This window comes from Salvelinus fontinalis, chromosome 34 (genome assembly GCF_029448725.1).
Source record: "Salvelinus fontinalis isolate EN_2023a chromosome 34, ASM2944872v1, whole genome shotgun sequence".
Classification (NCBI taxonomy): Eukaryota; Metazoa; Chordata; class Actinopteri; order Salmoniformes; family Salmonidae; genus Salvelinus; species Salvelinus fontinalis.
In genome coordinates this window covers 35,570,300-35,587,225 of record NC_074698.1, presented here as the reverse complement: position 1 = coordinate 35,587,225, position 16,926 = coordinate 35,570,300, and the positions used below count along the sequence as shown (strand labels likewise).

At 44.0% G+C, this 16,926-nt stretch overlaps 3 protein-coding genes across 4 annotated transcripts; 1 reads left to right on the top strand and 2 right to left on the bottom strand.

Annotated features, from left to right (window-relative positions):
- Nucleotides 1-95: 95 nt before the first annotated feature.
- On the bottom strand, nucleotides 96-4,727 carry LOC129834020 (Golgi apparatus membrane protein TVP23 homolog B-like). Of its 2 annotated transcripts, XM_055898843.1 has the most exons (8): nucleotides 4,511-4,726; nucleotides 4,202-4,319; nucleotides 3,705-3,790; nucleotides 3,377-3,521; nucleotides 3,050-3,139; nucleotides 1,031-1,156; nucleotides 708-836; nucleotides 96-488 (listed from the first exon to the last, which is right to left on the bottom strand). In XM_055898843.1, the coding sequence occupies exons 2-8, from the start codon at nucleotides 4,211-4,213 to the stop codon at nucleotides 465-467; spliced, it is 612 nt and encodes a 203-aa protein (XP_055754818.1). In that variant the 5' UTR covers nucleotides 4,214-4,319; nucleotides 4,511-4,726; the 3' UTR covers nucleotides 96-464. The 2 variants fall into 2 exon arrangements, with proteins under 2 accessions (XP_055754818.1, XP_055754819.1); XM_055898844.1 differs by lacking the exon at nucleotides 4,202-4,319 and having other exon boundaries at nucleotides 4,511-4,727.
- A 569-nt stretch (nucleotides 4,728-5,296) lies between these two features.
- LOC129833991 (protein amnionless-like) lies at nucleotides 5,297-6,833 on the top strand. The gene has a single exon (XM_055898809.1). It carries the CDS (start codon nucleotides 5,297-5,299, stop codon nucleotides 6,731-6,733), a length of 1,437 nt encoding a protein of 478 aa, XP_055754784.1. The 3' UTR covers nucleotides 6,734-6,833.
- Nucleotides 6,834-6,854: 21 nt separating this feature from the next.
- LOC129833984 (tripartite motif-containing protein 16-like protein) lies at nucleotides 6,855-15,769 on the bottom strand. Its single transcript, XM_055898802.1, has 6 exons — nucleotides 14,553-15,769; nucleotides 12,818-12,913; nucleotides 12,283-12,516; nucleotides 9,853-10,024; nucleotides 9,455-9,544; nucleotides 6,855-9,194 (listed from the first exon to the last, which is right to left on the bottom strand). Exons 1-6 carry the CDS (start codon nucleotides 15,309-15,311, stop codon nucleotides 8,563-8,565), a joined length of 1,983 nt encoding a protein of 660 aa, XP_055754777.1. The 5' UTR covers nucleotides 15,312-15,769; the 3' UTR covers nucleotides 6,855-8,562.
- Between the last annotated feature and the right edge of the window lie 1,157 nt (nucleotides 15,770-16,926).

Genomic DNA, 16,926 nt, shown 5'->3' with positions numbered 1-16,926 from the left:
GCTTCTTTGCACCAAACTTCCAAGGACAAATTCAATTGGCTTGGCTTGGCTGCATTTAGTGTGGACATTTTTTGCATGATATTATTACAACTCACTTGACATACACTTTTGTTTTATTCATTCACCCAGACATTTTATGTAAATATAATATTTACAAATTTCTTATATTACAATCAGCAGTTATCAATCACAAGGTTGTATTTGAATATTTAGCAGGAAAACAAATGAAGAAAACATACAAAGAAACCTAGTAGTATCTTAGTTTTATACTACATAGTTTGTAGGACTCTGTAGGAAACAACCCTGTGCCCTCAGAATAGAGAGATGCCTTCCACCTGTTCAACAGGAATTAAGAAAAATAACAGTAGCCTATGCCTCAGTTAAAGCAAGGCAAGATCCTCTTGATAACATAAAATATTACATTAGCAGAAATGCTAATGTTTCTTCTCTCTGCACATCCACCTCTAGGGTCCCTGTTTGGCCATTGCCTATATAAAGAAAACAAACATGAATGTTTAGATGGCAGAAATATCATATTACTATATTATCACAGACAAAAGTAGTCCATGTTGCAACTGAACCCGATCTCAAATGGGAAATACAATTGTAGTCTAAATAAAAAATGTGTTGGTGTTTATTATCCTCTGAATTGCTACCCATGAGCTGAAATGTCTAATATAATCTGCTTTTAAATAAGAACTATATACCTGTTTGAAGAACTGGCTGCCAAGGTAGTTGGTTGCCATGCTCCTCAAGTTGGTCTTCCCGCCTACTTTGCATCGCACATATCCATACAGGTTGGCCCACTGCAAGGCCACACCCATGATCACCACTGCCTGCAAGGGGACATGACATAAAAATGCAATGCGTTGTGATTATTTATGTTTCTTTGAGAACCCAAAACAATGCATGTATCTGTTTAAGTTCAAATCATATAGCTAGCTTCATACTAGGTTTGACATATTAATTATCCAGTGGGAAATTAGAGATGTCTAAATTCAAATGGAGAAAGGAAAGGCACTGAACCCACCAGCCACTTAAACTTGAAGGAGAATAGAGTACTGAACACAAAGATGACCCAGAGGACTGGACACACAACCAGACCCAGCCAGAAGATCTGTGATTCAGAGTTGGTTGGAACTTTTCTACTGGTTGCCTACAGAGAGTTGGGAAAATTAAGCACATGATGATGTTCTACAGAAGTCTTAATTGTTGCAATTCTTTCAGTCGTAGACTTTGTGCTTTGTTTAATTGATTGAACAGTCTGATTTTCTATATACCGTTTCTTTTGGGGGGTGCAATTTTCATATAAGCCCTCTTTGATATGCAAACTCACCCTGTTGTTTATCTGCACTGTTTGTCTTTCACTTGTATTTTGTGGGTGTGAATAAATAAATGAACTCAACTAATAGACAGACACAACTCCTCTCAGCCTGTTACCAACCCTTAGTAACCTTCTTGACCAGATACAATGCTATTTTACAGTAAACAAATTGGCTGAGAGAAATTGATAAAAAGATTGTGGGGGCTGTTTTGTTAGACTTCAGTGCGGCTTTTGACATTATTGATCATAGTCGGCTGCTGGAAAAATGTATGTGTAATGGCTTTACACCCCCTGCTACATTGTGGATAAAGAGTTACTTGTCTAACAGAACACAGAGGGTGTTCTTTAATAGAAGCCTCTCCAACATAATCCAAGTAGAATCAGGAATTCCCCAGGGCAGCTGTTTAGGCCCCTTACTTTATTCAATCTTTACTAACGACATGAGTAAAGCCAGTGTGTCTATGTATGAGGATGACTTAACACGTCAGCTACTACGGCGACTGAAATGACTGCAACACATAACAAAGAGCTGCAGCTAGTTTCAGAATGGGTGGCAAGGAATAACTTAGTCCTAAATATTTCCAAAACTAAAAGCATTGTATTTGGGACAAATCAATCCCTAAACCTCAACTAAATCTTGTAATGAATAATGTGGAAATGGAGGTGACCAAACTGCTTGCAGTAACCCTGGATTGTAAACTGTCATGGTCAAAACATATTGATACAACAGTAGCTAAGATTGGGAGAAGTCTGTCCATAATAAAGTGCTATTCTGCCTTCTTAACAACACTATCAACAAGGCAGCTCCTACAGGCCTTAGTTTTGTCACACCTGGACTACTGTTCAATAGTGTGGTCAGGTGCCACAACGAGGGACTTTGGAAAATTACAATTGGCTCAGAACAGAGCAGCATGCCTGGCCCTTGGATGTACACGGGGAGCTAACATTAATGATATGCATGTAAATCTCTCATGGCTCAAAGTGCGTGAGAGATTGACTTCAGCACTACTTGTTGTTGTAAGAAGTGTTGACAAGCTGAATGTACCAATCTTTCTGTTTAAACTACTAGCACACAGCTCAGACACCAATGCATACCCCACAAGACATGCCACCAGAGGTCTCTTCACAATCCCCAAGTCCAGAACAGACTATGGGAGGCGCACAGTACTACATAGAGCCATGACTACATGGAACTCTATTCCACATCAGGTAACTGATGCAAGCAGTAGAATCAGACCTTCTTTTAAAAATAGCTAAAAATATACCTTATGGAACAGTGAGGACTGAAGAGATACACAAATCAGAATCATAAAACACGGGACGAGATGTTGAAACTGTCCATTGTGCCAATAGATGGTATGCACTCACATGAGATTTGCCGTGATGTTGACAGAGTGGCATGGGAGGTTTATTTCTTAGACTGGGTTAAGATGTCAATTTTGGGACACATCCTCAGTAGTGTGCCTTCGAATCAGTGGGTGTTTCGGCCTTTAATGTACAGACACACGCATACAAGTACTACCACACACGTATATTGTAATATGGTATTATACATTTTGTATTGTAGATATGTAGTGGTTATATGATGTACTGTTTTATATTTTGTTGTATATGTAAGTGCCTTAATGTGTTTGGACCCCAGGCAGAGTAGAAGCTGCATTGGCAGCAGCTAATGGGGAGCCGTAATAAATACAAATACAGTCATGGACTATACTGGAACCGTACTGGTCTGGACTCAAACACCCAGTGGCTCTGTCCATCCTCATCCACCTGGTTCCACCACCTGAGGCCCACCATCAACCTGCCAGACACATTCTGAGAAAGAAACACAATGGGATCACTCACCAACTGTACCTATAAAATAAGGCAACTTTTACCCTTTTCACACTACTCTGTCAAGCTGTGCTAGCATGGCCTGGTTACACATCCAACATAATTGCTGGAAAAATGTGGGAAAGGGCCATGTGAAAAGAAAATATCCAGGCCAACACGATAGTGTGAAAAGGGTATGACCAAATTAAGTTGTACCACAAACTGTGACAACCCACCCACCTTGACTGTCCAGAAGTCACATGAAAGGAGAAGGATGATGGTGACCATACAGACGATGAAACTACTGCTCAGGATTTCACACAGTAGGTAGACTAAGATGGCACTGGTGCGGAAGAAGAGATGGAAAAACGTGGCCAGGGGATGCCTAAAACAAGAGCAGGTTTTGATCTCTCTCTCTCTCACACACACACACACACACACACGAGAGAGAAATAGTTCACATTTACAGCAAAACAACATCTCTTGTTCTGGTCGATCAGAATAGCTGATACGGGTTGAAATGACAATATCAGTTTGTTCGGTTAGTGAATCAACTTCCAAAACGCACTTGATTTCTGATTTCTTCTGTCTGGTGGCGGTGGGGGAATCATCATCGTCGTCACCAAAGAGTGGAGCATCTGCCTCCTGTGAATCCTTTCAAGAAAGAAATGAGCTGTCAAACAAGGCTCATTGAGGTGGCTAACGCTACTTAGATAGCTACTACTGTACAGCTAACTGACATGACAGTGAGGGACACAGTAATTAGATGGCTCTGGGGTAATTTGTGCATTCTAGCTAAATAGTTCGGTTTAAAACATTACAAAGGTTTATCTATTCAAATAATTGCATAAAAACGTAGCTAGCTAGCTAAAAGAACAAGTGAAGTTAAGTGAGCAAGCTAGCTAACAGTTACCTAGTAAGGCTCACTGAAGTAGGGCAACACAAAGTTAGCTAAGAAAAACTCCATGAGAGCAACTTGAACAGTAAATCGTTACCAGGCATAGTGTCATCAATAATTAAAGGTATAAAACAACTTATTTGTTTGAAAATAGTAAGAGATCTCACCAGTCTCATCATCTTTGACACTCACTTCCGGATGACGTGTAGGTAAACAAACATGCTTGTATGAAGGACCCCACTCATGGGTGCAGAATAAGTTGCCTGATTACAACTTTGTTAAGATCTGAACCGGAGATTTGAAAATCTTATGTGATGTGAAATGTGATATCACTAATTGTATAAATGAATTTATTAATTAATTTAAAAAATATATTCATCGAGATATCTTTACCTCAACTTGAACTTAACTTACTCTTGTGATTAGAATGATCATTTTCAGGTCTTTAATTTTTAATGGTTTCATTTCATACCCACCTTGATCATCTGCAAAGCGTCTCACCCCCAAGAAAAGGAATCCACCACCAATATGTATAGCGCCCACACGACCCTATATCAGAGGTGCGTTCAATTGTTGCAGAGCAGTTAGTTCTGAACAACACGTTTCCCCAAAACGTTATTGAACAGACTTTGAGGTATGTTTGCGCCAATGACCGTGCATATGAAGGTTTTCTTCCATTTGGTGGGTGTGGCTTGAAGCAATGAGTGACGTTTTTAAAGGGCAGTGGACATGCGGACAGTGTTTCCCAACACACAACCCCTCCCTGTTTTTCAACTGGTCGTTCAGTACAGAAATGTTTCTGTTCAATTGAACGTTCGAGAACGTAAAAACATACTGAACGCACCCCAGTGTTTCCCAAACTCGGTCCTGGGTGCACATTTAGTTTTTTGCCCTAGCACTACAAAGCTGATTAAATTAATCAACGTTTCATGATGAGTTGGTTATTTTAAATCCGCTGTGTAGTGCTAGTGCAAAAACCAAAATGTGCACACAGGAGGGGCCCCAGGACCGAAAAGGTGTAGGCCTAAATCAAATCACAAATCTTTCATAGAGACATCTACACTGTTATTTTGGGGCATTATTGCTGCGGCTGCAGTTAATCTTTGACCAAGCTGGTGACCAGCCGGTAAAGATGAGTGTCTACCAGAGCTCATCAACTTCCTAATCTGGGAACCTGTGCACTCACTCCCTCATGTGACAGTCACACTGTCAGAGACAAAGGTCACCCCGTAGTTCATCCACTTCTGTCACAAGCATTCAGGATGCCAAAAACACCAGCCGTGTTTCTTCTCCTCGGTCTCTGTCTGTTCGGGGCAGCTGACGCCCTGTACAAGCAGTGGATACCCGACACTAACTATGAAAACCAGACCAACTGGGACAAAGGGTCCGTGCCCTGCGGTAACGACATAGTGCAGTTCTCGGCTCAGAGGAAAGTGTCCGTGTATGTGGAGACGGTCCACTCCGTCCAGGAGATGCGGCTACCGGTGGACGGAGAGTTCATCCTTCCCTCGGGGGGCGGCTTCACGGTCAGTAATGGAGAGGACCCCGGTTGCGGGGCGGGCGTCACCGCCCAGTTCAAAGATGCAGAGTCTCTGCAGTGGTTCGACCCAGCGCTGTGGCAGGCGGCAGAGTCTTTAGACGACCTGAAGAAAGGTCGCTTCCTGTTCTCGGTACACGAGGAGAGCGTACCCTGCCAGTATGACAACGTGTTGTTCCGCGCTGGCTCCTCGTTCCGCGTGGACACCACCTCCAACCAGCCCAGCGTCCCTGTCCAGAGTGTGTCCGTTCTGGGGAAGACGTTCAGCAGCAGCTCGGAGTTCACCCATTATCTGGGGTCACACTCTGGCCGGCTGCAGTTCCACGGAACCTCATCCCCCAGCGTCGGGGCTTCTGGCTGCAGTGATGCCTCTGGCTGCGACTGTGGGAACTCTGCGAATCACAACAGGATCTGTGGCACCGTGACATGCGCTCCTATGAGCTGTAAGAAGCCACTGTACCCCACAGGACACTGCTGCGAAGTGTGCGGCGCCATCGTCACCATCCAGTATTCCTCAGGCTTCAACATTGAGTCTTATCGGAATCGACTGCAGCACCTCTTCCTTGGTCTGCCCTCGTACCAGTCCATTCAGCTAGGCATGTCCAAGGTGCTCAAATCTCAGTATTTCCTCGGGGTGATCCCACGTGTGGCTGCAGCCGAGATCCAAATCGTGCTCCTGGATGGGGAGTCTGGTGCGGTGGCAGAGGCCCTGGCTCGGGACATATTGAAGGACGTCCAAGCCCAAGGCTCAAACCTGGGCATAACCGGGTCTGAGTTCCAGGCCTCTTCTGGGGCCACCAGTGGTGACGGGGCAGGGGACAAAGCAGGAGTTGTGGTGGGAGCCGTGTTCGGGGTCCTGATAGTAGTCGCTGGTCTTCCCCTCCTGGCTGTCCTCTTCCGCAGAGGCGTCATAAAAATGCCAACCATGCCCACCATCTCCATCCCTTCTCTGAGCAGCTTAAGGAGAAGCCAGGAGGAGATAGGGGACTTCACGGACCACGGCTTTGAAAACCCCATCTTCGACAAGCCCACCATGATGCCCGAAGTACCAGGTATCTATGGGACTGAAGCCGCCAACTCTATCTCCCTGACGTCGTCAGGTGTGCATTTTGTTAATCCCGCGTATGATGAGAACGAGACCTCAATCGATTTCACTGCCTGAGACTGTGTGTCATGGTATCTGTAAATATTTTGTGCACATTCTTATGAGAATAATTTCTTATGTGTTGTAATGTATCTGAAATGTAAAAATAATATGTTTCATGCTTAAATTCATAGTAAGTATTAGGTATTTTAAAAAGTCAAGCAATTCGTATTTGTAAATCAATTCTGAAAAGATTTTTACAAAAGCTTTGTCACATTGTTAATATGATTTACATTGGATTGACCATTGCCACAACAATGAAAGGCAGCCCTTGAACTCATCTTGGTAGTTAGTACTCAGCACAATGTCAAATAAACATAGTATGTTTTTGCCAATGAAAGACCAATCACAGCAGTTAGCAAGTCAGTCACTTGCTAACCTGTTCCAATAAAAAGGGCAGTTAAAAAGTTATTACTCAGTCCCTCAGTGTCATATTTTGTTCTATATCAAATCTAATTGTATTTGTCACATGCGCCGAATACAACAGGTGTAGACTTTACCGTGAAATGCTTACTTACTACAAGCCCTTAACCAACAATGCAGTTCAATAAATAGAGTTAAGAAAATGTTTACTAAATAAACTAAAGTAAAAAGTAACACAATAAAATGACATAACAATAACAAGGCTATATACTTGGGGTACCGGTACCGAGTCAATGTGCGGGGGTACAGGTTAGTCAGGGTAATTTTTTACATAGATAATAAACAGCGAGTAGCAGCAGTGTAAAAACAAAGTCCGGGTCGAAATTTGATTAATTGTTCAGCAGTCTCATAGCTTGGGGGTAGAAGCTGTTAAGGAGCCTTTTGGACCTAGAGTTGGCGCTCCGGTACCGCTTGCCGTGCGGTAGTAGAGAGAACAGTCTATGAGCTGGGTGTCTGGAGAATTTTTGGGGTCTTCCTCTGACACCGCCTAGTATATAGGTCCTGGATGAGTGCAGACACCCCCTGTAAAGTCCCTGTCTGTTGTCTTGTGATACTTGATTCTGTGTCCTGTTAAATAAGTACAGTATCAGTCACTTAAGGCAACTGCTTATGAATAGAATAGATACTTTATTGTATTTGTGAGAAACAGAAATGTGTACTGGTCCGCCTCTCTAACCTAACTACACTGCTGCAGTCAAAGTATTATGATTCCGGATGTCACGTTCCTGACCTATTTCTGTTAGTTTTTGTATGTGTTAGTTGGTCAGGACGTGAGTTTGGGTGGGCAGTCTATGTTTTCTGTTTCTATGTTTGTTTAAGGGTTGCCTGGTATGGCTCTCAATTAGAGGCAGGTGTTTTAAGGGGGGGTTATGTCACGCCCTGGCCTTAGTATTCTTTGTTTTCTTTATTATTTTAGTTAGGTCAGGGAGTGACATGGGGAATGTTTGTGTTTTGGGTGGTTCTGTAAAGGTGTTCCTCCTCCTCTTCATCCGAATGGATTGAACCAAGGCGCAGCGTTGTGAAATGACATAATTTTTATTAAACAAGACGGGAAAAACACGAAACGAAAACACTTGAATAATTAACAAAAATAACAAAACGAATGTAGACAAACCTGAACATACGAACTTACATAAAACACGAAGAACGCACAACAGGAAAAATGACTACATGAAACGAAGAACGCACGAAACAGTCCCATATGGTGCAACAAACACTAACACAGGAGACAACCACCCACAAACAAACAATGTGAAACAACCTACCTTAATATGACTCTCAATTAGAGGAAACGCCAAACACCTGCCTCTAATTGAGAGCCATACCAGGCAACCCTTAAACAAACATAGAAACAGAAAACATAGACTGCCCACCCAAACTCACGTCCTGACCAACTAACACATACAAAAACTAACAGAAATAGGTCAGGAACGTGACACCGGAGTGACAGGAGCTGATGTTGCCATGGGAGTGATGGGGGTGGCAGGCAGAGTTGAGCTCTTCATTAGTGGGGGGTCCTTAGGACCAACCAATAACACCACACTGTCCTTCTTTGAGAGCCAGACAGTAGGATACAAGGGCTCCATGAACTCAGCCTTGTACCTGTAGAGGAGTGTCATAGCGACGTCAGTCACACCATAGAAAGCTAATGATCCTGAGTCAAAGTCGATGTAGACGCCGATCCTCGTGAACACACTTGTGGCTTCCACGACCGCCTCCATATCAGCATGCCAAGTGGAAAAGCTCCGCCCCTCCCTTCCGAGGCTCCACGAGAAGTCATTTCCTGTGATGCAGCTGCCTCTCTCCACGCCTTTCCGGTCGATGCTCTTGTAGGTGAGTCCCACGTGCACCCCCTCCCCACTCAGCTCTGCCTCAAAGTAGTGTCGGCCCAGGTAGAAGCTCTCTGAGGTCATCACCTGGCGCCAGTACTCGAAGCGTTCGGGCATGTCTGGGTAGCTGTGCTGCCAGGGCGTGGTGTTGGTCACCTTCCTGTCGTCTTCGGTTAGTCTCAGGAACTTGTGGACAGTGTCTGGGTCAAAGGTCAGACTGCTGGCATCTGCCAAGTAAGACACATTTAATTTAATAAACTTTATTAATCGTCAGAGGGGAAAATGGATTTGTCGCCAGCACAGGACACATGCAGGGACAATACAAAAACACACATCCTTATTCAAAGGCTACCTAAGTCGCTAAAATACATGTGAAAGGTTACAGCAAGTCAGGCTATTTCTCAAAAGGGTTAGCTCATTGTGAAGAGCACTAGCTATGCAAATCAAATTAGAAATGGTTGCTAATGCAATAAAAAAGACATCTTACACGTGAGGAAGTCGTCTCGCATCTCAGGCTCAGGCAGTGAAAAAGACCTTGACATCTTGGGATGGACCATGGTTGTAACGCCCAGTTTCTCTGTAGGTCAGTGTAGGAGGAAGCAAAGTTATCCTCCAGGTAATACATAGAGTACTCTCTATAATACTATGCATTGGGAAGACTATGGATATTTATTCAACCGTTATTTAACTTTTATTTAGCTAAGTCATTGGGAGAATATTCTCTTTTACAATAACAACTTGGGTCGTTTTCATTATGTCATGAAACAGCATATGTCAACAACAAAACAAAAAAAGGAAAATGAGCAGTTTTTCCAGACTTCTATAGTTTTGTTGTGTTTGGTGCCTAATGAACACAGCCCTGGTTAAGATGTGTACACTCATCACCAGTCCTGCAGATGTCCTTCAGTTTGTCTCTGTAGGTAGCCTTGAGCTGGTCACACAGTTCCTGGGTGGACTCAGTGAGCAGGCAGCTGAAGGAGGCCAGGCGATCTGTGAGGCCGACGTAGAGCCCAGGCAGACAGACATCCACCGCCCCCGTCTTCCACTCTGAGTATTCCTACATTCACCAGCAGGAGGAGCCACTCACACTACTGTCACACTACTAAGACAGCTATATCTGCTTCCCAAATGACACCCTATGCCCTTTATAGTGCACTACTGCTGCTCCATCACAACATGAAAGTAGTGTACTATAAAGTAGTGCACTATATGGGAACTAGGGTGCCATTTGGGATGCACAATAGGGTCCCGTTCAGAAATAACCCCAAACCTCTACCCCCGAGAAATTTCAGATAGGTTAAAGCAATATGGTAGTATTGCTTTCCCTTGAATAGGCTTGGTAGGTTCTTGGCTATACTGTTAATACCTATCAAATCCTTTCAAAATCTAAATTAAGTGTCTATGGAAGTGTCTATGGTAAGCAGTGGGGGCTGTTGGGAGGAGCTATAGGAGGACGGGCTAATTCTAATGGCTGGAATGGAATCAATGGAAGGTATCAAACACATCAAACATATGGAAACCATTAACTTCCATTCCAGTCATTACACAATGTGGAAAAAGTCAAGGGGTAAGAATACTTTCTGAAGGCACTGTAGATTTACATGTATTTTATAGGTATTCTATAGCTCCTCCCACCTGTCACTTCCCTCACACTGTGGACACTGTCAGCACACTGACTGCCACAATAAACATTGTGGTGACTTAACTGTACATTACAAAATCGCTGACCGAGACAAGTCAAAATTACTGACCGAGACAATATTTAACAGATCATAGGGGAAAGCTGAGGCAAAAGGTAAGAGGGACATGGGTTCCTATATTAGTCCTCCCAGGAAATGGCTGAGAATGAGTCCCAGGATAGGGCTGAGAATGAGTCCCAGGATAGGGCTGAGAATGAGTCCCAGGATAGGGCTGAGAATGAGTCCCAGGATAGGGCTGAGAATGAGTCCCAGGGTAGGGCTGAGAATGAGTCCCAGGATAGGGCTGAGAATGAGTCCCAGGATAGGGCTGAGAATGAGTCCCAGGGTAGGGCTGAGAATGAGTCCCGGGATAGGGCTCATAATGAGTCCCAGGATTCAGAATCCTGGGACTCATTCTGAGCCCTACCCTGGGAGGACTAATATAGGAACCCATGTTCCTCTTACCCTTTGCCTCAGCTTTCCCCTATGATCTGTTAAATATTGTTCCAGGGTAGGGCTGAGAATGAGTCCCAGGATAGGGCTCAGAATGAGTCCCAGGATAGGGCTGAGAATGAGTCCCAGGATAGGGCTGAGAATGAGTCCCGGGATAGGGCTCATAATGAGTCCCAGGATAGGGCTGAGAATGAGTCCCAGTATAGGGCTCAGGATGAGTCCCAGGATAGGGCTGAGAATGAGTCCCAGGATAGGGCTGAGAATGAGTCCCAGGATAGGGCTCAGAATGAGTCCCAGGATAGGGCTCAGAATGAGTCCCAGGATAGGGCTGAGAATGAGTCCCAGGATAGGGCTGAGAATGAGTCCCGGGATAGGGCTCATAATGAGTCCCAGGATAGGGCTGAGAATGAGTCCCAGTATAGGGCTCAGGATGAGTCCCAGGATAGGGCTGAGAATGAGTCCCAGTATAGGGCTCAGGATGAGTCCTATCCTGGGCAGTCAGGCATTTCCAAACACTGCAGTAGGATGCAGTATATACCATCAACCTATAAAATACATTTACATCTACAGTGCCTTCAGAAGGTATTCTTACCCCTTGACTTTTTCCACATTGTGTTGTGTTACAGCCTGAATTTAAAATGGATTCAATTTAGATTTTTGGTCACTGGCTACACACAATACCCCATAATATCAAAGTGGAATTATGTTTTTCAAACTTTTTACAAATCAATTAAACATTTTAAGCTGAAATGTCTTGTCAATAAATATTCAACGCGGTATATACCATCAACCAATAGAATGTCAAAATAAATAAAATACCTCTCACAGTATCATGACACAGGAGACTTGAAGGCAGCAGGTTGATATTGTGCTTTTCAGCAACACTAGCTGCATGCGTTCTGTTTCATTTCATGTGTGACACTCACCAGGGATTGGGATCAATTCAATTTCAATTCAGTCAGTTCATTTTCTTTAATGATTTCCTACACATTTCAGTTTAATTCCTGAATTGACTGAATTGAAATTGAATTAAACCCAACCCTCTCTGGTGCACTCTAAAGTTGCACCGGCCTAGACCCTGATCTTGGGTCAGTTTAGCATTTTTCCCACTAATGGTTAAGGTTGGAGAAGATCCAAGGTCTGTACATAGGATACGTTTCACCCCAGAGCTCCAGTCTCTCACCTGCAGGAAGTCCACGTCCCTCTTGTTCCTGAAGAGTCTCTCCACTCTGGCCAGGGTCTTCTTCAGCTCTTGGCTCTTCTGCTCCAGGTGGGCCTGGATGCCCTCGGCCTGGCTGAGCGCCTGCCTCTGCTCCCCCTCCAGAACCTCCGTGGCCCTCCTCCGGGCCTCTTCCACGGCCCCTTGCAGCAGGTAGAACTGCTGCTCCATCACAGCACGTACCCCTGCCACCGAGCTCTGGGGAGAGAAAGATGGAGAGAATATGTGATAGAGAAAGAGGAGGAATGGAGAAGTACTTTGTAAATGTGTATCAGCTGTGTGTTTCGAGGTTCATTAAGATCAGAGACGATGTTATAAGTGATAAATGAGCAATAGGCGAACGTGGGGAAAGAATGTATGGAGAGAATGTGCAACATACCTTTTTTTAAGGGAGAGGAGGTGCTTAGTTGTATCAGCTGTGTGTTTAAGGTTCATTACGGTCAGAGGAAATGGTTAAAGTAACGCGGGTGTAGTGACAAATGACTTTTCAGTGGCGTACCTCTATGGATGCAGTGTTGCTCTGTAGCTGGCCAACGGCATTCTCTGCCACTGAGACGGTCTTCATAATCTCCCCTTGTTTCTTCTGCAGCTCTGTCTATAGACGATCATACGCACGCACACACACACATTCAGGGCTCTGTTTCTTAAAGAGTACCATGTGTTGGGACCAATGCCAGAAGGTTACCAGCATAGCCCATGGGAAATGCATTTGCTTTATTTACTACTATAGCTTTGAGAGAGGGCAACCTATTGGAACAGAACAATGGACAGGCTGTACGTATCACATGTCACATAGAAGGTTTCTTATTACAGAGAAATGTACTGAAGTCTTGTGATAAACAAATTATGTCATAAAAACTCATTTGCCTGGAGACTCCCTATCCTATGCTCCCTCCATCGTGTCCTGGATCACTAGACAATACTGACACTAAAAAGAGAAGTTCTGGACCTCAAAACAACAGCGTGTGGGTCGTTCCACCAACCCGATGCCTTTTGAGAAGTGGAACTTGGTATAAAAAAAATATTTGGTTTTACCAAATTTTAACATTCTGTCAGAAAGAACTTAATACAAAACTAGTTTTCCCATCTAAGAGGTAAAAAAAAAAGACAACAGGAAGTACCTATGAAAGGGGCAATCGGCAGTTGCTGAAGCCATTTTTTAACTTAGAAATTAATTATATGTACCTATTGATTCTTGAAGAATATAACTTATAAATGTTTCATTAGCTTAGTTCAATTGTCATACCCCATCAGAACCCAAAATATAAGTGTGTTTTACTGCAATGTTTGTAAACTAAGTAAATGTAAAAACACTATTTAGCCTCAAAACATGTTTAAAACTATAATTTTCATATCATTGATAGTCAGTCCTTTCATCCATAGCTCTGTCTATGAAATTGAGAGCGGTTATATATTTCTCCAGGCTTCAGCTTTGTACCGAAACAGGGGCGGGGAAAACACTTTATTATTGTTTCAACTGCTGAGTGCCAAATAAGGCAACAGAGTTGAACGTAACCGGGTAGACGATTTCCTCTTGAATAGTTTCACCATATTAAATCGAGAGCTCAGTTCGCGTAACAGGGTTGACCTTAAAATGAAGGGCCTACGTAAATGAATCACTAATCACATGAAATAAATAATCCTCTCCAGACATGACTTTGTCAACAACATAACCAGGGCTTTACAATGATGCTGGATGTTGAGGTTAAGTGGGTTCAAATCTTCCCAGAAGTCACAGCGGGTGCAAGGAGTGACATGTCAAAATTGTGAATTTTGGCACTTGAACAAATCATTTTTCATATTACTCTGCCGTGGACAGATTCATGTGATCAACTTTTGCGAGAATTTCCCTTTTGTGTTATCAAGATTATATTCATATTAAAGATTTATTGAATTCTCCATGTGGTCTATATTAAAGGACACTTCATTTAATATAACAAGCTTTTAAAATTCAATATTGGTGCACAATTTCTAATTAAAATATCAAAGGGATGCAAAAGGCACTGTTCTCGTATAACGACCCAAAACAACATGTCCATGCCAGAAAAAAGGGAGCACTCATACAGTTATCACTCACTGTCTGTGAAATGTATGTGTGTTGTGTGTTTGTATGTGTCAGTGGAGGCTGGTGGAGGGAGAAAGGGGAGGACGGGCTCAGCCATCACAAAGAATCCAGTCCTCCCTATGTCTCGCTCCACCAGCCTCCCCTGGTAAAATAGAAATGTTACCAATACCTGGATCTGTCTTCGAGCCTCCTCTACAGGTACAGTACTGTGCCCCAGATGCCCCTGTCCCTCACACTCGCAGCACACACACACACCGCAGCCGTCCGTCAGGCAGTATAGTTCAAGCGGCAGCCGGTGCTCCTCACAGGTGCGACACTCGATGTCCTGTAAGGGCTCCACCAGTCGGTGATTCTGGAACCTCTGGTTCTCCAGGTGGGGTCTGAGGTGGGCCTCGCAGTACGACACCAGGCAGGTGAGGCAGGACTTCTGGGCCTGGCACGGGATCTCGATGCAGGAGTCACACAGCACATCTTCTGGGGTGACAGTAAACCCGCTAGAGATTGTCTGGGGCTGGGTGTTCTCCCCTGGCTTATCGTGCATTCTTATTGGATCCTCTTGTTCCTGGTTCTGAGGCTGGGTGTTCTCCCCTGGCTTATTGTGCGTTGTTGTTGGGTCCTCTTGTTCCTGGTTCTGAGGCTGGGTGTTCTCCCCTGGCTTATCATGCGTTGTTGTTGGGTCCTCTTGTTCCTGGTTCTGAGGCTGGGTGTTCTCCCCTGGCTTATCATGCGTTGTTGTTGGGTCCTCTTGTTCCTGGTTCTGAGGCTGGGTGTTCTCCCCTGGCTTATCATGCGTTGTTGTTGGGTCCTCTTGTTCCTGGTTTAGGTTCAGATCCCACATGTTTATCATGGATGTGGTGACATCTTTGCTTCCAGTTGTAGGATGACTCTCTTCTGTATTCTCTTCCTTCTTGATGACGAGGGTCTCCATGTTCTCTTTCTCTGGTTTGTGGATGTCCTGTGTGTTGATGGTGTGCCAAGACACAGTACCTCCCTCACTCACTCCTCTCTACTTCAGGCTGCAGGGTGTGACTGCTGGGCCTCTGTCTGGGTCTGAACAGGCAGACGGTGCAGATCTTTCTTCACGTCTTAGTCTATCATGACATCCTATCATGGCCTCACTACTCTTATAATTCCTATTCTCTCGCTCAGTAAGTCGCTTTCTCACTCTTATCTCTCTCAAAAACACTTTCTCGCTCTCTGTCTGTTTCTCTCACTCTCACCGTCTCTCGCCCTAACTCTCACACCCTAAGACTGTCTGTCTGTTTCTCTGTAAGTCTCTCCTCTCTAACTCTCTGTCCAGCTCCCTAACTCAAGATAATTTAGTGAGAAGACAAGAACAGAACTGAGGACCGCACCTTAATAACTTGATCCGTGTGAGTCAGCGGCAGCAGCAGGAGCCTCCTCTTGTTACACTCCTCCCTTCTCTCTCTCTCTTTCTCGTTTTCTCACTCTCTCCTCCCTCAGTTGGGTTCAGGGAAGGCTGAGTTGGTTTGAGTGGAGAGAAGGGGGAAGTGGGTATTGAGGGCAAGGAATGTGGAGATCTGGAGGACAAATACAATATAAGCACCCCCAAAATGATTATTATTATTATGAATCATGAAATCATTACTGTACACATCCCAGACGTGGCAATTCCAAAGTTGTTATCTAATAATAGCATTTCGTAGAAGAAAAATAATGTTGTATCAACAAAGAGGATCTGGGTCAGCTGAGATGCCTTCTGCAATATAATCTGTGAAAACTGGAACATCCTGGAGAAACCTGTCTCTGAACAGTTAGCTTTTCAGGAGTCATCACAATGTGTTTGGAATGACTGGTCCTATACTAAAGTTATTATATGTTCACAGTAGATGAAGGAGAATGACTAATAAACGGACATACAATGAGATAAAAGGTTTTTCAGATGCTGTTATGGTTGACATGATCACAGAAGGGTCATCCAATGTCTGGAGAAACTGTATCACTAATTGAATGCAAAGTTAAGGAAGCCAAGGAACCACAGTGACCAGGCCTTATCTAGTGTTTCCTTCTGATTAAAGGAACCACAGTGACCAGGCCTTACCTAGTGTTTCCTTCTGATTAAAGGAACCACAGTGACCAGGCCTTATCTAGTGTTTCCTTCTGATTAAAGGAACCACAGTGACCAGGCCTTACCTAGTGTTTCCTTCTGATTAAAGGAACCACAGTGACCAGGCCTTACCTAGTGTTTCCTTCTGATTAAAGGAACCACAGTGACCAGGCCTTATCTAGTGTTTCCTTCTGATTAAAGGAACCACAGTGACCAGGCCTTATCTAGTGTTTCCTTCTGATTAAAGGAACCACAGTGACCAGGCCTTACCTAGTGTTTCCTTCTGATTAAAGGAACCACAGTGACCAGGCCTTATCTAGTGTTTCCTTCTGATTAAAGGAACCACAGTGACCAGGCCTTACCTAGTGTTTCCTTCTGATTAAAGACAAGGGATGTTTCTAGACAACATTATTTTCCCGCCGCACCCTAACTTCCTGCGACTATTTATAACCATACTCCAACTTATCTTACAATA